Below are 21149 nucleotides of genomic sequence, written 5' to 3' on the forward strand. Positions count from 1 at the left end.
TTGACAGATTCTCTCTTGCCTTTTCATAAAATTAGAGAAAATCGAAAAAACGCGGGAAATGTCTACTTTCATTTTGAGATCTGGTGTTTTGATTTTGTCCTTTGGCATAGCATCAGAAATCTTTTACCAAATTTACAAAAGACTTAACTCAAGAAATAAAGGAAACAGAAGGAAATTTCCAAAGACAGAAGTTTTATTTTTCCCTGATGAAACAGTTGCATGTAAAGCATACTTCACAGATGATTACGGTTGTAGAAATTCGAACTGTCGTTTCTCCCATGAAGATAATTCATTGAGCAAACTTTTTACGTATTTAATGTCTGCTAGAACATCAATTGATGTATGTGTATTTGTGATAACTTGCAATGATCTTGCTGAGTTACTTATCAAGTCACATAAAAAAGGTGTTGTGGTCAGAGTCATTTCTGATAATGAACAAGTAGATGTGTCTGGATCACAGATTTGGAAGTTTAGAAAAGCAGGTAATGCATTACCTATAGCACAATACTTTTATTCGTTAATATTATGCCTCAACTGATTAACTGTAGTCAAGGTCGTTTAACCCCTTTAATCAGTGTAGCTTTCAAATCAAATCAAATTATTTTATTGGTGTAAAATCCAAATATTGGATTGTTACCAAGACAAACATGACAATTATTTATACAAACATATAAATTTAAACAACATTCATATTCTCATAAGACTATATATTTAAATGTTTTAGAGGAGGTGATACCTTTTCAAATTAAAAGTACAAGTACAAACATTCATATTAATGCAATTGTTATAAAATATACCATTACAAATACTATTAGAAAAAATACATCTACTAGTTTTTCTTATCAGCTAGGCTGTTGCTTTCATAGATCAAAGCCTAAGGAGAGCCTTGGTGTATTAGTCTGACATTGGGTTGGACTACAAACACAAACATGACAAAGGTTCCTGGCATTGCCTGGTTTCGATTCACATTCCAGGGAGAAAAAAAAATTATTTTTGGCTCTCCCTTGACATCATTTCATATTTGTTAGTATGGCTGTATGGTTTAATAGGAGAAATGATGGTTTTCCCTTGGAAGGGGACATTAAGTTGCTGACCTGTGTTAACAGAGAGCAATATCTACTTAAAAATACCCTTGTAGATTTTAAATAATAGTAGGCTTTTGCCTGTACAAGACAGCACTCCCTACTGCAAAGTGGAGAGGGATTATATATAATCTGATAATAAAATATAAGTTACAATTGTAAGACATAATAGTGTCCTGTGAAAAAGTGTTCTACACTGTTTGGCTAAGGACTAACTTCTTTAGCTCAGTCATTCAACATGCTACCTTGTATTTCAGAAGTCCCAGGTTCAAATCCTGGTGGAATCAAAGATGATTTTTATGTATAATCATACTCTCTGGTTACAATATACATTATGTGCGGAATCGTAGCTCATAGGTCCTTATATTATTTTTTTGACTATTTGCGGACCATAAAAATTCAAGTAAAATGCAAAAGTTTTGAAATATATAAAATTACTGAAGTTTTGTGTAATGATTCAGTGAAACATAGACTTCTGATATTTTGCAAAGTTCTGTCTACTGCAACAAATCAAGTGTATATTTTTGAACATGTAGTTCTTTAAACAACTTCTCATCAATTACTGCTGTTATCATGGCTACTCAATTTAAACTATACTTATATAATTATAAGGAATGGACATACATTTATAAATCGTCTGCAAGGAGGATTTCTTTTTGTCGAGTATCAAGTATCGAGTTATAAAAAGTGAGTAGCGAGTAACAAAAAGTGAGTAGCGAGTTATAAAAAGTGAGTAGCGATTAACAAAAAGTGAGTAGCGAGTTACAAAAAGTGAGTAGCGAGTTATAAAAAGTGAGTAGCGAGTTTCAAAAAGTGAGTAGCGAGTTATAAAAAGTGAGTAGCGAGTAACAAAAAGTGAGTAGCGAGTTATAAAAAGTGAGTATCGAGTAACAAAAAGCGAGTATCGAGTTATAAAAAGTGAGTAGCGAGTAACAAAAGGTACTTATCTATTTTATATGACTACATCATAATTCATTGCAAAGGATATTCATTTTACCTCATTCCTTTAAATTGATATATTTTGTTTGCCATTTTGAAAGAACTAATGTTAAAGTTATATACTAATATATATATCATTCTTCTAAATGCAGTACGACTGTGCAAGACCCCCATGGGTATTTAAGTTTGCTTACGCCCATCTCGTTGTGTCACAGCCAACTACCTTATCCCTAGTTGATCATGTGTCTATATTAAACTATAAACAGACACATCTTTATTTAAAAAATTGTACGTAAGCTTGAAATTTCCAATTAGTTTAAAAACTCAATGAAAATAATAGTGAAAACCTATCTGAAAAATACACCTTTTCTTTATAATTAAGGATCTGAAAATAGATACAAGGAAAGAATTTTACTTTTCAAATTAAATTTTGAATTTGTAAACTTATGACAAAGATAATAATATGTTATCCTCAATTGGAACTTGAATGTTTAAGGGACAAAGTGGAAAGGGATTAATATAAGTTGCAAAACTTGTTTCCCAATCCACTATAAATAAATATGTTTAAACTAACAGTTTAAGGGACATACATGTAATTAAGTAATTTTTTTACCTATAAAAGTACATGAATTTCACTTGTATAAGTATCCTACAAATTTACTTATATATAAGTATATTTTCTGTTTACTTCTTCAAGTAAATAAAAATTACTTATAGAAGTAGTACCCTGACTGTACGTAGCACTATATAGCTGCTACGATATTGAACGCAACCCTAGTATTCCACACAAGCATCAAATATCAAAAGAATATAAAAAGCTATATTTCGGACACAGAAATGAAAACTAATAGAATCATATTCAAAACAGTGTGGTTGTGGCCATTGATTGACTACCTAAATTATCCCATTGACTAGGACAGATTATGTGAATGTTTGTCTGTAACAACCACTGCTCACTACTTACTTATTATAGAATTTAAACTGTGGGGTCACCAAAGGTTCTTAATGCCTTTAATAATAAAATAATTCGAAAAATTAATCAGGAATAACCTTTATGTTTTGATTTATATTATTGATATAAATCAACATGATCAAAACATCGTATTCTTCCTGATTCGTTTTTCGAATTACTTTATTTAGGTGTTGAAAACCTTTGTTGACCCCACAGTTTCAGTGTCTTTAAAAAGTACATAGTGAGCAGTGATCGGTACAGACAAACATTCACATAATCTGTCCCAGTCAATGTGATAATTTTTGTCGTCAATCAATGGCCACAGCCACACTGTTTTGAATATGATTCTACAGTTTTTTCAAATGTCATTGTTTTGAGAAGTTCATGGTGATAGGCTAAACATAATATGTATACAAAAATTGCATCTTAAAGGACAATGTATGATAAGGAGTTTGACCCCCTTTCCAAATAAGTTTATATAAATATCATTGAAGTGTTAGAAACTTGAAAAAAACAGCGATTTTATTGTGCTACAGTGATAGGAAGGTTGTCTATCAATGATCATCAATGATTTAAATGTGCCCCCACAATCGCAGAGAGCATTTTTAAATGTGTTAACCTTTTCCGTATGTGTGTCCGTCCGTCTGTTTTAACTAGATTTTTGTTTGATTGTTACTGATAAAGTTAAATCTCGAAAAGCGGTTTAGACGAGACTAATATAATATATAACGGGTCATAGTTTTCACACATTCGCAACATAGGTCCGTTCGCACCCTATCTTAATTCAAGTGTCCGATGAATTATTAGATATTTTTAAATATAAAATTGATAATGGAAATGGGAAATGTGTCAAGAATGCATCAACCTGACCAAAGAACAGATAACAGCAGAAGGTCACAAACAGGTCTCCAATGCAGAGAGAAATTCCCACACCCGGAGGCGTCCTTCAGCTGGCCCCTAAACAATTATATATATACTAGTTCAGTGATAATGAACACATGATGATACTTAACTCCAAATTGTACACGAGAAACTAAAATTAAAAATTATACAAATCTAATTAGTATTCTTCTTGACATGCTAGTGTTTTGTATAGGAAAGAACATAACTCTGGTGAGGACTGAGCCTTTAATTTTAATTTGTATATTGGTGTTTAAATGAAAGATTTTTCATAATTACATTTTGTATTTTTATGAATAAATTACAAATTAGCTAATTATGAGAATATTTATCAGAACGTTTAGCAATAATTCAGTAAACACACACTATATCTGTATTAGTTTGGTTAAAAAAAATGCATATTAATATTGGATCTGCAACACTTTCCGGTCATCTTTACTTAGATCATGAATCCTTGAGACAGCTCCGAGATAATTTAGTATTATTCTTATAATTATTATTTTAAATTATTCAATTCAATTTTGTTCAATGTGATAATTATTTGTTAAGTATAAAAATAAGATGTGGTTTGATTGCCAATGAGACATATCTCCATCCATGACAAAATTTCTTTGATGTAAGCAATTTTAGGTCACAGTACAGCCTTCGATATGGAGCATTGGCTTATGCCGCAAAGTTAGCTGTAACCCCCCACCCCCAACTTCACATGTAAAACAATTCAGATGAGAATAAACAACACCCAGATTTAAATACAAAATCATCAATATTAAATCATATATGAATTACAGTAACAAGAGACAACAAAAATCATAGGCTCCTTACTTGGGACAGGTAAGTTGGGTACCCGTATATATATTTAGAGAGGTTAAACGTATGCGCAGGATCCGTCCACTTCCTCTAACATAGGACAGTGGTGTTACAGCAAAACATAAGAACAACCAAGTAAAACTGTGAAGAGAACAGCTTTTAAGTTTAAATCATCGGGTGATACTAAGCAAACTAAACAAATAATCAGGTTAGATGACGGAATAACAACAGTTATCCTGATTTCTAGAGTAATTTATAAATAAAGTAAAACGACTATCCTTTGCAATGAATTCATATAAAATAGCAAGGTTTCATATTGTATTGAAATATTTTAAGAAATTAATTGAAAGCCTTAAGAATTAGTAAGTAATGAAAAGGGAAACAAACCATGAGATGATCATTCGTTTAAATAATAATCTTTACAAACATATAAATGATAGCTTTTGCTACTCGATACTCACTTTTTACAACTCGATACTCGCTTTTTGTTACTCGCTACTCACTTTTTTTAACTCGATACTCGCTTTTTATTACTCGATACTCGCTTTTTACAACTCGATACTCACTTTTTATAACTCGATACTCGCTTTTTGCTACTCGCTACTCACTTTTTATAACTCGATACTCACTTTTGATAACTCGATACTCGCTTTTTGTTACTCGCTACTCACTTTTTATAACTCGCTACTCGCTACTCACTTTTATAACTCGATACTCACTTTTTGTTACTTGCTACTCACTTTTTATAACTCGATACTCGCTTTTTGCAACTTGATACTTGCTACTCGACTAAAAGTAAATCTCGTCTGCAAGGGGGAGGGGGACTAGTCTTTCATGCTTTATCCTGAATCATTTAAATTGAAACACAAATGTATTGTGATCATATTTATGTATGTTCTTTTTCAGGTATTCCTGTCAGGATAGACAACTCCTCCTTCTTTGTGCATCACAAGTTTGCAATAATTGATAAAGAACACCTCATGAATGGATCTTTCAACTGGACACAGAAGGCCATAACAGGGAACCAGGAAAATATACTCATCACTAATAATGAGAATATTGTGTTGCCATTTATATCAGAATTTGAAAAGTTGTGGTTAAAATTTGATCCAAACCAGAATTAATTAATGAGTCAAAAAAAATAATATGTGTTATTTATATCAAACTCAGTCATTTTTATGTGATACATTCATTATATTTGTAAATAATAAAGTGTCATTCATCATTATTTTAAAAACTATATTGTGATTTTCTTTCTAAAAGATGCATGTCCTTTTGTCACATCATGGTGCTTATTTATCTAACAATTATTCTATTGAAATGAATTGAACTGAATTGCACAATTTGCATTAATTTTCATCATGCTCATGCCATTATTTATTCAAGGAATGATTGGATAACTTAAGTTATAACCCTTTGTAACTTTTTTTATCTTTTCTTGTCATTAGTCTGAGTATCACTTCACCTCTATCAAATCTATCTACCCCATTTTCCACCAAAATATCGGACAACCAGTGGCGGATTCAGAGGGGGGCGTAGAGGGCGTACGCCCCCCCTTTTCTCTGATTTTTTTTTTGTTTTTTTGTAAAATTATTTTATCAGACTAGACTTCGTGAACTTTGCCATTTCCCATGTACTCTTTATTTTATTTTTATGTGACAATTCTTTAATTATAAAGATATTTTCGCTGGAATCTATACTGATTACCAAAGTCATGTGTCTGTGATTCGCTATATGGTGGAGTTGCAGTGCATCGAAAAAAACGTCGTTCAGTCAATTTAATATTCAAATTACAGTAACACATTGCTTTTGCTGAGGATGACATTCATGACACCTTCAAAGCAACACTGGATTGAGCAAGAACGTATTGACTTCTATTTTATTATTGCATCAAACAGAAAGTAATACTCTATATATATATAGACTATTACACTCTCATGGCAAAAAAGTTCCGCATCAATATTAAACACCTACGAAAACATGTTTAACCCCAAACGCCCCAGCCTTTTTTTAAATAACATAGCTGAATAATGATCCCCAGTCAGTATAAGCTCTATATACGTTTAAAGTCTAATGTACGAACAATTTGATTTGAGGAGACAGTCTTAGATATTGGAGAGAAAAAAAATTGACTATGATTTTTGCCTTAAACAAAAATTCTGGTCGTATCTGGATTGAAAACAATAATCTTGTCCACATCTTTGCTATTAGAAACGAAAATTTCCAACAGAATTATTAAGCATTCAATGAACATGATAAATAAAAACGGGCATATTTTATTTTGTGGCAGGAGTTTGCATGTCTGGCCAACATATCAGTTTTGCCGAACTGATATATTGAATACTTTTTTCAAGACCAGACTGCAACCTGCCTGCTGGGTGTGGCCTTTATGTCTCAATTTGTCGGCCGTTGATCATAACTTCGTTGTCATTTCAGACTCATTATTAGCCTTTGGTTGATTTGAAAACCCTCACTTCCCTTAATTTTGTTGGGTGAAATATATCAACCAAACATTTGGATAAAAATTGCTTGTTTGTCTTTTTAAACTCGTGACTGTCGTATTTTAAATTTAATCATATAGCCCGGCGAATATCTTGTTTAGAACACGAAATTTGTGAGGTTTTGATAAACTTATTACTAGCAACAAACCAGCGAGAATTTTCCATGACTATTTTTTACTGATAAGTCCCATGCACATCAAATTTATCAGAACATAGCTTTGGATCCATACTACTAGTATCATTTAATGATAGACAATAATAGGGAGAATACAGCATCGAAAATATCCAACCATTTCACTTTACAGCAACATCAAAATATACATGCCCCACGCCAGGAACCGTTTAAAAAGTGCATATTACACTTTATGTTATATGTTTTTAGACCAAAAAATGTCCAACTGGCAGGTGTCACCTGACCTTGACCTCATTTTCATGGTTCAGTGGTTATAGTTAAGTTTTTGTGTTTTGGTCTGTTTCTCTTATACTTTATGCAATAGGTCTACTATATTTGTTGTATGGCATGCTTGTAAGGTGTACATGTCTAGCGGGCAGATGTCATTCGACCTTGACCTCATTTTCATGGTTCAGTGGTTAAAGTTAAGTTTTTGAGTTTTGGTCTGTTTTTATTATACTTTATGCAATAGGTCTACTATATTTGTTGTATGGAATGATTGTAAGGTGTATATGTCTAGCGGGCAGCAGTCATTTGACCGTGACCTTATTTTCATGGTTCAGTGGTTATAGTTAAGTTTTTGAGTTTTGGTCTTTTAATCTAATATCATATGCCGAAGGTCAACTATATTTGGTGTATGGAAATATTTTATGATCTATATGACAGTCCCGCACGTTTTATTTGACCATGACCTTAATTTCACGGTTCATTGCACAGTGTTAAGTTTTTGTGTTTTGGTCTATTTTTATTAAACTATAAGTAATAGGTCAACTATATTTAATGTGTGAAAGCATTGTTAGCTGTGCATGTCTGCCTGGCATGGTTCATCTGACCTTGACCTAATTTTCATGGTTCATTGGTCTTTGTTTAGCTATCTTGGTTAATTTTAAGTTTATGTGACAGTTGTAATAAAGCTTTATACTTACGACTATCAACATAATACCAATGACCAGTAAAGAAGGCGAAACATAGGAACTCTTGTCATAGATTTTACAGTAATTGAATTACGTTTCCACAGTTTAACATATTTGTCCTTTAAGGTTTGAAATCTTTTAATTTTTTGAATACTCTTTTTTTTTAATTGGACAACAAAGTGTATCATAAAAAAAGAAATGTGATATGAATGCAATTCGGAAATGAAATTATTTCAAGAAAGTTTGCAAGTATATTAAAACGGTTATAATCTAATTAATTGTGACCTCTTTTTGTCTTATCAATTTTGTGATATTCATATAAATTCGCAGTCATGGGGACGGTCTTAACGTTGTCCTTGTATACACAGGGAAAGTGTTAAGTCCGCTTTCTGCAAGTCAGTAAACTACAATAAACCTTAGATGGTTAGTGGGTGTCGGATTGTAATGTTAAATAGTGCTATCTCTATCCAGTGACAGACGAGTACTTATTATCCCACATTTATCTCTGTAGATCCATATGACTGACAAATTGAACTTGTCTTACTCATGATAGTCTGAATACTCGAAATACTTGCCACTGGACGTTAGGCCAACAGCATTACATGCACATATGTATTGAAATATGTAATAAATCAATTTACATATTTTTAAATCTGAAATCGCTGGAGGATTTCCCTGGCTAATTAGGACACTATTTCCGTAGTGTTCATGGTTTGTATCTGGTTGATTGGTTGCTTTTTGACTGTTAACACGTTAGATTGACTTGAAACCGGTGTATGTAGATATGAGAAGATGTGATATGAGTATCAATAAGACAACTCTCAATCCAAGTCACTATTTTAAAGAGGAAACCAGGATAGGTCAAAGAACGGTCTTTACACAGAGCCCAATCTAATTGAAATGTTGATCTCTGATTACGTTATTAGATTGCACAGAGCCTACAGGCTCACACAGAACAAGATATAAAGCTAGGGTGCAAAAAATGACTATAGTGTAATTTCTGCTAAAAGTTTTTAAAAACCATTCAAACAGGGGAAACAACGGTCTTACCTAGATAAAATAAAACGAAAAACGAGAAACACTTATGAACCACATCAAAAAACGACAACCACTGAATACAGATTCCTGATTTAAGACAAATGCAAACAATGACCCTCAATGATGTAGCGGGTTGACTTGTGTACATTCAGTTTCAATTTGAGTCCCGATGAGAACTTTGGGTGTGCACGGCTTGTCATCACATTTTAATGTGTTTTTTCTCACCTTGCACGAAGGGCAAGTGTGACCGTTTGCTATCACTTGGCGTCCGTCGTCTTTTAACTTTTACGAAGATCATCTAATATGAAACTACAGACCCAAATTTAACACAAATTTGTCACAAACACCATTCACATTGGGATATCTTTTTTAAAATGTGTCCTATTACCTCACCTGCCGACAAATATGGCTGAAATAGAACATGCAATTTTCTTCTAGATAGAGAAAAGCTGACGGGGTTAAAAATGTTCAGACTGATGAGGTCTACTTTTAAAATATCTGTTGACAAAAAAACTGTTGGACTAAAACTGATAGGAGTTATTGCTTTATGTTTAATGGTAGTGTTTGTCAACTTTTCGCCTATTGAATCGAATAATAATAACTGATAGACAGAATAGTTATAGCTTTTTTAATGACGGTTTTTCTAATTTTTGCCTATTATCCAGTTAACTATAATATAAATAGAAACTTCAAAAAGTAAAACTGATTAACAGGATAAGATCCAGAGTTATTTCCTTTTTCCGCTAATTGTTTTTACTGAAGACAGGAATTTTATGTGGGAAGGCTCGGAGGAGTCGAAACGAGACGAACATTTTGAAATATTCTTTGAGCTGAGGACAACCCATGGAAGATGCAGATGAGTGACACAGGCTGTATATAGCCTTTAGTTTTTGCATAGATAGGTATTACATCTATGGGTTCTGTAATGTGTTAAGTCCATTAATTTGATAGTGTACAATAAATTTTGTCGAAGAAGTCCCCCATATGGGCTCACATCATGACCAAAATGAGCAGTTTGAGGTCCGTCGTTCTAATGACTTAAACCTTTTTCTTAAATCATTGGGGTAATTGGAAAGAAAACTTAGACTTCGGCACCTTTGTGGCCGAATTTATTCGAAATAGTAATACTAGATTGATCAATACACGAATCCGTCAATTTCGCCGCTAAAGCTAAATATGGCTCATAAACGTTAAAGTTGAATTAACTTTCTATTATCTTGAAAACGATCATAGATAAATATTTACAGAGATAAAAAAAAAGCTTAGAATGTCTAAAACTCATCTTCTACCTGTTCTTCCCATTCTCTTTAAAAAAAAACTCTTAAAGTTACGTACTAACTAGCTGCTTGAAGCAAATAGCTAAATATGATCAACATTATTAAAGACCATTAATTTTCTGTCCTGAATTGACGATTTTGGCGAGGATTTTGGACATTTCTTGTTTGTATTTTTGCTTGAACATCTCCCTCAGTCAGTCAGTGTGTGTGAGTTTTTCTCTCTCTCTTATATAGACTTAAACGTGCTTTTCAACTAGATGGGACCAATCTAAAAATGTAATTGTCTCAGTTTTCATGTACTAATTTTTATTATACCATTTTTACGTACCTTTTATTGATCACATTATCAGATTAGATATATATTCTTTAATCTGAGACGAAATGGCAAGAAGCTGCGAAGGCTCTAAGCTATTTATTATATTATGAGACATCACACACATTTATGAATTAGTTGAACGAGAGGGGTGCCTCGTTTGATTCATTGCAATACTGAGTTATTTATGCATTGCAGAAACAAATTAAATAGTATTATACGATTGTTCAAACCACCCAAGTTGAATGGATAAAGATTTGCATATGGCTTTAAATAGTTAAAGACCGACCGTATATTGACCTGTCGTTGGACACTTTTTGTAATATTCTTTAATGGATTCTTTGATGATTGATACAAAATATCGTTGTTTTGCACTTAACATGCATGAAATATTTGCTGCTGGACGTTACGCAACCAACAATCAATGTTTTGCATTAAATTGTTTATTACACAAAAGTTAAACAAAAATACTGAATTTTCAGTCAAAATCAATTTACCATTCAAGGGAACAACTGAAAACCCAGTCATATAGACTTAACTTGGGTACAGAGATTTAAAAGAGGGGGGGGGGGGTACATGTTTTAGAAATATCTTTGTTCTCTTTTTATTCAAAATAGCATGTAACAAGGGTATTGATGGGGGTTTATAGAAAAGAAAATAATGGGCAAAAATATTTATAAAGAATAGAGAGAAAAGTGGACTCAAAGAAATAAAGAATAGAGAATTAAAAATAAGGAATAAAGGGAAAGCATAAAGAATAAAGAAAATAGCCTAAAAATAAAAGAATACAGACCCCATCCAGACCCTCTTTAATGGAAGCATTAAAAATACAACGGTCGTGTTTCAACAGCTTCCAGTAGTCTACTTTCCAATTAAGTAGACTACTGGAAGCTGTTGAAACACGACCGTTGTATTTTTTAATTAGTTTCTGTAATATGAGGACATAAATATGCATATATAGACTATATAATTAAAAAACGATGGAAACAGCCTGAGGGTAAAGGTTATAAATATATATAAATAAAAAAATTATATATATATAAAAGACTGTCACTGTATGTGGTTTTATGTTTGATCACGGACAATTAAACACCAACATAAAAACATTAAGCTATTTCAACACACATCTTTAAAATAAAGATCTTGACCTTGTCCTTGATTTATCCACCGTCTTCAGATTTATACCCGTTAAACACATACGCATCTGTGCAAGGTGACACATGATAAAGTTAAAGTGTTACACAGAGTTCAAGGATTTCTTAGCATATCGATTTCACCTTAAACCAGTGATCGTTCGCTGGATCAAACAAAGAGCTGAAGAAATATTTACACGCTAAAGGAATTAATTATTCTTTGTGTTTATTTGCCGATCGTTTAGTTAACTTTCAAATATAATAAACAGGATTTATACGCATTTAATGACAATTTCCATGTGTACTATGAAGTGCTTGTAATAACTGAGAATTCCGACCTTGAGGTTACTGGTTCAGTGAACCTAAAGTACAAACTGATATACACGTATAAATTGGCCAGACCGGTATCGACACAGTAGTCGGGAAAACTCTGAAAATGATATCCACAAACTATTCAGAAGAAATTGTCTATTTGTCATTGCAAGACTTAAATGATGCCGAGGCGAAGCAGAGACTTCCGACTATTATTTACCTATCTATCCTTGTTACATTTGGAGGTATCGGCAACAGCTTGGTTCTTTTTATTTATGGATCTAAGTATAATCCTTCTAACTTGAGATGTTATGTTTTATGTTTAGCAGTTTTAGATCTAACTGCTTGCTTTATTTCTATGCCGTCCGAGATCGTGGATAACGTCTACCCTCACATGTTCTATAGTGAAGGATTTTGCAAGTTTTCAAGGTTTATAGGAGACGTCTCTAAGCTAGGATCAGCTTTTGTGTTGACTGTAATGGCGATTGGGAGATATAGGAAAATCTGTTTTCCTTTCAGTGAAGACATGTCTCTTAAGACAGCAAAGATAATGTGTGTTATGGCAATATCACTATCTGTTATTCTTTCATGGCCTACAGCTTTTATCCAGGGACAATCGATCGAACACTTTCCCGGAAATATAACAGGATATGGATGTACAACTGATGATGATTACAGACCGACAAAGTATCCATTTGTCCAAGCTACTGTCTTACTTATCACTTTTGCGATAGTTTTCTGTGTTTTGATTTTCTTGTATGGAAGAATCATATGGGAGTTGCGTGATCATTTCAGGATGAATCGTCTGATGAAGTTAGAGAATGGATTGAAACGAAGAAAACATACCGTAACAAAAATATTCTTGTGTTTAACTATTGCATATATTGTGAGTTACATACCGCACTTGTCTCTGAATGCTGTTAGGACCATAAAACGAGGGAAAATACTGCCACCTAGTCCTATAGTTCTTGGTTTATTGCCACTTTTATTTAGATCGTACTTTATAAATAATGTTGTGAACGTTATTGTGTATTACGTTGGAGATTCTAGGTTTAGGAAAGAATGTCATAGGCTAAAACATCTCGCTGCCGCTATGTTTTGTAGCCGGAAGAACATTGACATGGAACACCACATTGACCGGTCAACAAAAGCCGTTTTATTGGGATGATTTGATATGTACATGTAGTATTGTAATTCCAGTGTCGTGTTGACAATCAAGTCAGTAGAGGATCCACGTTGGGTTATAACCCCTCTCCCCCTTTGACGATCAGTGCTCTGAAATAGAGACATATGGTTGGCTAACTCCTTAATCTTGAGTTGGAAACCCCGTGTAAAATGACTGGACCCGTCTCTGCAACTATACTATGAAGTATTATAATTTGATATTGTACTTCCAGTGTCATGTTGACAATCAAGTAAACATTGCCGTATTGTAATTTGATTTTGTAATTCCAGTGTAATGTTGACAAAGTAGTCATGATGGTATTCCATGCCGTATTGTAATCATTGATTTTGTAATTCCAGTGGAATGTTAACATTGTATTCATGATGGTATACCATGCCGTATTGTAATCATTGATTTTGTAATTCCAGTGTAATGTTGACAAAGTAGTCATGGTGGTATACCATGCCGTATTGTAATTTGATTTTGTAATTCCAGTGTAATGTTAACAATTGCATTCATGGTGGTATACCATGCCGTATTGTAATTGGATTTTGTAATTCCAGTGTAATGTTTACAATCAAGTATACTTAACATTCTCAATCGGGTAATATATATATTCTGTATACTCTCCATTCTTATATTTGGAAGATTTTATGTAAATCCGTTTTAAAATGTCAGTTAGTATTGTTGTGAAATATAAAAAACTTGAAAATGTGGTATGATTGCAAATGAGACAACTCTCCACAAGAGACCAAAATGACACAGAAATTAACAACTATACGTCATCATACGGCCTTCAACAATGAACAAAACGCATACCGCACAGTCAAAATGTTGGTTTTTTTTTTCAATTAATATATCAGCTATTCGAGGTAGAGGCCTTCATCTATCCACCAACTATAATCACAGGCGCATTGGGAATGGACCCCCTTTTCTGATTTTGCTTGTGTAATGTTGACAAGCAAATGCCATTAATATTGTATATTCTGTATACTCTTTATTCTTATTTGGAATATTTTATTTAAATATTTCTTTTCGAAATGTAAGTTAATAATTTGTTGTGAAATATTTTTATATTTGTAAAATAGATCTGCGACGAAGAGGCCTTCATCTATCCAATTGCTTTAATCATATAATCACAGGCTCCTTGACCCCTGAATTTGCTAGATCGATTGTTGATAATTTGAATATCATATATTCTATATACTCTTTATTCTTTTTTGGAAGATTTTATTTAAATGTTTCTCTTGGAAATGTAAGTGAATGATATGATGTGAAATATTTGTATTCTGCGATCGTTACATCAGCTTTAATGTCAGGCGCTTGTTGAATGCGGACCCTCTTTTTTAAATTAATTTGCTAGTGTGATATGTTGACACTAGTTTACCAATAATATGAATATATATATTCTATATACTCTTTATTCTTATAAGAAAGATTTTGTGTAAATGCTTTTTTTTTAAATGTTAGTAAGTACGATGTTGTGAAATATTTGTATTTTTTATTAATAGATCTATGAGTTGTCATAGTTGTAGGCTAACAAGTAACAATCAGCTATATAAACATTTTATTATTTATAATAAAATCCAGGAAATAAGCTCTTTTTTTACTCTATTAAAGGTTGTCATGGTAATTGTGATATTGGTAAAAAATATAATTACTATTAATAATACATTCCCCATTTCCTTTCAAAATTTTATTTCTATTAGAAGACAAGTAAGTAGATATAATCATGATAATAGAATGCATTTAGAACATGGAATTTTTCCACTTTGCAAGGATGAAATTGAACAAAATTTTTAAAAAGGAATACATGTATACTCTTTTGTAATTGAATGTGTATTGTATGTGTAGCTGGAATAAGCGAAGCGATATGTATATGATACGAATATTCGTTTAAAGCGAACATAATGTTATCAAAACTGTTGTAGTACATGTAGTATTGAAGCTTATTCAAATAACTTGATAACATATATTAAGCATGGATAATACCTCTACGCAATGTAGATATGGAATATGTGTCTCATATCATTCAGAAAATATGTCTCTGTATATTTGTCTGTGTTTATTTTGTGTATTTGTATTTTGTAAATGTAAGCTGGTATCAAACAATCCTGTATTGGAATTTACACCAATAAAATTACTTGAATTGATTTGATTTGTATTTAATTTCAGTGTATTCCGAACCTTTAAAATATTTTTAAGTAATGGTTAGTAAGTTGAAAGGCATAATATTTGCACGAGGGGAAAAGCAATATTATAGCACTCGGAGATGTAAATATGAGCTAGTGTTCTTTGTAACCCTAGTGTGAGGGTGACGCTACATCATAACTTCCATCAAACTAAGGGACTTATCATTTTTTATCTGGGAGGGTGGGCTGGTCAAAACGTAGTGGGGGTCATTTTTTTTCTGTGCGTGGAAAAGGGGGGTTCACATTTTTTTATAAATTCAAAGAGGGAGGATCAATATTTTTTTGCACATGGAAAAAAATAAGTATATGTAAGATACATCATAAGACAAAATGTCAAGAAGAACATAACAAAAGTCAAATAGAAATATATGGTTAACACCATTCATATAAAATTAAGTTAGACTACACGAGAGTTTGGTGATAAAGGAAGCTACCTTTTTGTGTCATATAAAATGCCTAGGTGCCTCATAAGGGTGGATTTTTGTTCCCGAATACTTCAATTTAAATGATAAACCAATCTTTCGCAAAGACCACTAGATTCGAAAATCATCACACAAAACGCAGATAAACTGCTTACATTGGGTACATATAGAAAAGTACAACAGATTGGCACAAACTGCGAACAGACAAAATGATCACGTGTACACGATCTACAAAATGATAAATATATATGACCCCAACCCGGTTATTACCCTATAGTGACGAATATCCGCATGGGTATTCAAGGTCGTTAAATACAGTCACCCGTAGTAGTAAACAAGAAAATGTTCCGCAATACAAGATCTACAATAATGCTAATACAACATTTGACCAGAAAAAAGTTTACTTCTGCGCTTGTTTTTGGTTTATTATCTTGAAAACTGTAATGGGTAGAATAAAATTGATAAACAACACATTATTTCCATTATTTCATTGGTTTTGATGTTATGCTGACCTGTTAGTGGATAATCATTTGAATTACGAGAAGCTTTGGTTAAGTGCTTTGACGATATTGTCAAAAGAGTAAATCTGATTTTATTCGTCAATTGCTTAAATATGTGATCCCATTACTGAAGAAAAAGTAATTTACCCTCCCTCATTTTTGAGGATTTACATGCTCTCAAAAAGCTGCTGAATTTCGAATATTGTAAAAAGTAATAAAAAATTTAAAAATATACAGTCAAGTCCGTTTAGATATTTGGGATATACATATAAATAACCATCCTGATTTTATTTATTTTTGTTTGACATATTTCATTTATAAAACTGAATCATGAACATCAGTTGTACTTTCGACATTTTCAAATGATTGACTAAATGCTTTCCATGTTTCAATTGAGTAATCATATCAAATCGAATTATCTTTTGGTTTATATTCCAAATACAGGATCGTCAGCAAGACGTACATTTATAGTATTACGTAACAATATGCTCACAAAACTGAATACAAAATTCAATACAAAGAAACCCTCAAGGAAGACATCACAACAATTCTGAAAAGAGAACAAATGTAATATTTGTTGAGTATATATACCTTTATAGATAATATACAACATCTATGTGACCATCATTTTTTATTAAGATACTTTGAAAAACATTTCATCTATGTGTCATACTTTCTGTGAACAAAACATGTTTACATCAAGAGAAGTGATACATGAAGTATATATACAACTTAATACAAGTAGTGAGTGCATTGGCCTTGTCCTTGAACAATGGGAAGGTGCACTGCTGACCGTCTGACTTGTATCAAATGACCCTATCAATAAACTTCCCTGCTACGATGAGTGATCACACCTGTCCCTATAATGTATATTTATGCTTTTATTTGTACTTCCGTCGGACAGGTACTAGATTGCACATTGTATACATCCGTCAGTCAGGAAATTTATGACTATATGCTTCATTGTTTCAATCTAACAAGAAACAATTTAATGATCTTCTCTGTAAGTTTTTTTTTTGGCATCCGTCTTACAAGTATCAAATGACTATTTGTGCTTGCACTTTTCGTCAAATTCGTCTGTCAGGTATGAGATGACCTATGAGTTTCTGTGTGCTTTTTGCATTCTTTATTGTTCACATCCATCAGTGTGGTATCTGATGACCCAATTTGTATGCTTCATAAGCATTGCTTGCATTCATCTGCAATGTATCAGTTGACACTAGAATGAAATTCAAAACAGTGTGGCTGTGGCCATTGATTGACACATTAAATTCATTCATTGACTGGGACAATTTACGTGAACGTTTGTATGTAACGACCACTGCTCACTATGCACTTTTAAAAGACACTTACACCATGGGGACACCAAAGGTTCTCAACACCTAAATAAAGTAATTCGAAAAATTAATCAGAAATATCACGATGTTTTGATTCATATCAATATATAAATCAAAACATAAAGATTATTCCTGATTAATTTTTCGAATTATTTTATAATTAAAGGTGTTTAGAAACCTTTGGTGACCCCACAGTTTAAATGTCTATCGTAGGTACGTCGTGAACAGTGATCGTTACAGACAAACGTTCACGTAAATTGTCCCAGTCAATGAAGGAATTTAATCTGTCAATCAATAGCCACAGCCACACTGTTTTGAATTTCATTCGATCTGTACGCTTCATAGTTCAAACCCATTTGACAGGCATACTATGAAATTATACATATACCTTTTGTCATTACTAAATAAGAATGGAACTTACATGTTTGCCCGTCTTGTTTTAAAGATTATGTTTGTCTAATAAGTGCGCATTACTTTGATATCTATTTATTCCTTCTAAAACCAAACACTATCAATCAACCGAACAAGTTAAAAGCAACTGCCATATCCTTACTTACAACAGAGATTTTCCGAAGTTAACGGTGAGTTATAACCGGATTATAGATCCCTGAATCTCTAAAGTTAACCGAATTTTGCTAAAAGGAGCTTTCAAATTGAATATTGTTGAGGTCATAGCTTACAATAATATGACGCATCAACAGTTTCCCAATTTACAAATCTCTTAAGACCATTTTGAATACGCTAAGTAAACATGGTAAAGAAGATTTAAAAAAAAGACTGAGGGAGTCACATGAAAACGAGACTATGTGCGTCTAAGGCTATCAGGAAACATCCGCCAAACGAATCTAGACTCAATCAAATTAAATTGTACGATATGGAATAGGACACGATCGGTTAATTTACAAATATTGCGCCCTTTTTTGCATCTAAAGGTCTACGGTCACGATAATATGTCTCTACTGAGCTGAGACATAGACAATTTGCATCGTTCAATCAATTCGCGATGATAACTGTAAAAATTGTACTTTATCTTTTACAATTGTTTCTCATGATAAGCCTACTAGTTTTGAGTCTATAAAGTCTATAAGTTCAAATCTCATAAAGGTAAACAGTATCTGGGGGAATGTTTTTTTGTACTTCTTTGTTACCGTGATTTTTGGTGGTTTTTTTTTTTACAGTGATTGAGATTATAAATAAAGGCAACAGTAGTATACCGCTGTTCAAAACTCATAAATCCATGGACAAAAAACAAAATCGGGGCAACAAACCAAAACTGAGGGAAACGCATTAAATATAAGAGGAGAACAACGACACAACACCGAAACGCAACAGCACACAGAAACGGACCAAGCAACAGACAATACACTACGAGAATAACAAATATAACATCAAAACCAAATACATGAATATGGGATAGACAAGTACCGTGCCACGTCTTATCTCAAAAATAAGAGAAAACAGAAACGAACAATATTATAACAATGGCCATCTTCCTGACTTGGTACAGGACACTTTTAAAGGGGAATAAAAGTGGTGGGTTGAACCTGGTTTTAAGGCATGCCAAACCTCGCACTTTAATGGCACAGTTAAATATAACATTGAAACGAAAACAAAAAATTACAGGACTACAATACAAATAAAAAGCAAAACATATTAGACAAAAAAAAGCATGATTAATAGATAACAAAAAGCATCAGGTTTAAAATTCAATACGCCAAAAACGCGTCTAGTCCACACGAGACTCACCAGTGACGAAAAAAATACAAAATTGTACAGCACTGAAGATCAAAAGTTGAAAAGGTTTTGCCAAATACGGCATTGTTTGTATGCCCAGGATAAGAACATTCATATTATATAAAAAATATACAATGTGTACTGCTGTACCCTATTTTTGACAGTTTTCCCTTTTATGTCTGTTTGTTTAGTTCATGCATCGTTGTCAATATAATGGAATTTTATACGAGTAACGACTGTCATACAAGTGAGAAGTTAAGCTAACTGTAAAACTATGTTTAATATACCATTTTCTACATACGAAAATTCCTGTACAAATTTAGCAATATGACAGTTTTTATCCATTCGTTTGTCATCGTTTGATGTGTTTGAGTTTTTGATTTTGCCATTTGAAAAGGGACTTTCGTTTTGAAATTTCTTTGGAGTTCGGTAATTTTTATGATTTTGTTTTTGAACTCGACATTGGTTAGTGTTTCGTGATATATATGCATTCTAGGTCCACCGTGGGTATCTATATACAATTACTACACAATAGTTGTATTGAACACGCAGCCGCTCGCTTAATTAATGTTCAGATCATGCAACTATTCTGGTATTTTAAGTTCTAAGACCGCGAAAGCATGTCAGTAAGTTTTGACATCGATCGACACAAGAGTGAGCATTGAACGCATAGAGGCTTGTGAAGAATGAGTCATGCTCTCTACTAATAAAACACTATACGATTTCACGATGAATACGTAATTACTGAGAAAAGGGAAGTTTACAGTGGGAAGTCAGAAAATGTCATAATTTTCAAAGAATCAATTTGAAGGCGTTCAATGTCTTCATATCAGAAAAATAATTCAAATATTTATCAAAAGTACCAGGCTCATCAGTGACGATCAAATAGCTAGAAAGCCAAACAAGTTTAAAGTTGAAGATCATTGAGGGCCTAAAATTCTAAAAAAAAAAAGTTGTGCCAACTTCGGCAAAGGTTATCTATGCATGGGATAAAAAAAAAACATTCTTAGTATTTCGAATGATTCATACTTTTGCAAACAGTTTATTTATAAAAAATGACCATATAATGTGTACTGATGTCAACCCCACAATGCTGACAACTGGACTGGAGATACCATCGGGGACGAAACGTCGACCAGTAGTATCATCGACCCGATGGTGTAAATATTTATCAAAGGTACCAGGCTTATAATTTGATACGCCAGACGCGCAGTTGTCTATACAATACTCACTATGCAGCGACGCTCAGATGAAAATAGTTGAAAACCAAACAAGTGTTATTTTGAAGAGTATTGAGGGCCAAATATTCCAAAAAGTTGTGCCTGATACAGCCAAGGTAATCATTGCCTTGGATAAGAAATGAGATGATATTGTAAATAAATTAAGAGTATATCTATATAGCCTGATCATATAAAATGGAATATATAGTAACCTTGAAATTGATTTATGGCAGTGTTAT

At 32.8% G+C, this 21149-nt stretch overlaps 1 protein-coding gene across 1 annotated transcript; it reads left to right on the forward strand.

The window, feature by feature from the left end:
- The first annotated feature begins 23 nt into the window (after positions 1–23).
- On the forward strand, positions 24–5877 carry LOC134725605 (uncharacterized). The gene is made up of 2 exons (XM_063589553.1): positions 24–482; positions 5587–5877. The coding sequence occupies exons 1-2, from the start codon at positions 59–61 to the stop codon at positions 5802–5804; spliced, it is 642 nt and encodes a 213-aa protein (XP_063445623.1). The 5' UTR covers positions 24–58; the 3' UTR covers positions 5805–5877.
- Positions 5878–21149: the final 15272 nt, after the last annotated feature.

The sequence above is a fragment of the Mytilus trossulus genome, chromosome 7 (genome assembly GCF_036588685.1).
Source record: "Mytilus trossulus isolate FHL-02 chromosome 7, PNRI_Mtr1.1.1.hap1, whole genome shotgun sequence".
Lineage (NCBI taxonomy): Eukaryota > Metazoa > Mollusca > Bivalvia > Mytilida > Mytilidae > Mytilus > Mytilus trossulus.

Coding starts and splice junctions, on each gene's coding strand:
- LOC134725605 (XM_063589553.1), top strand. CDS start 59: ATGTCTACTTTCATTTTGAGATCTGGTGTTTTGATTTTGTCCTTTGGC. Junction 483..5,586: donor TTGGAAGTTTAGAAAAGCAG/GTAATGCATTAC, acceptor GTTCTTTTTCAG/GTATTCCTGTCAGGATAGAC.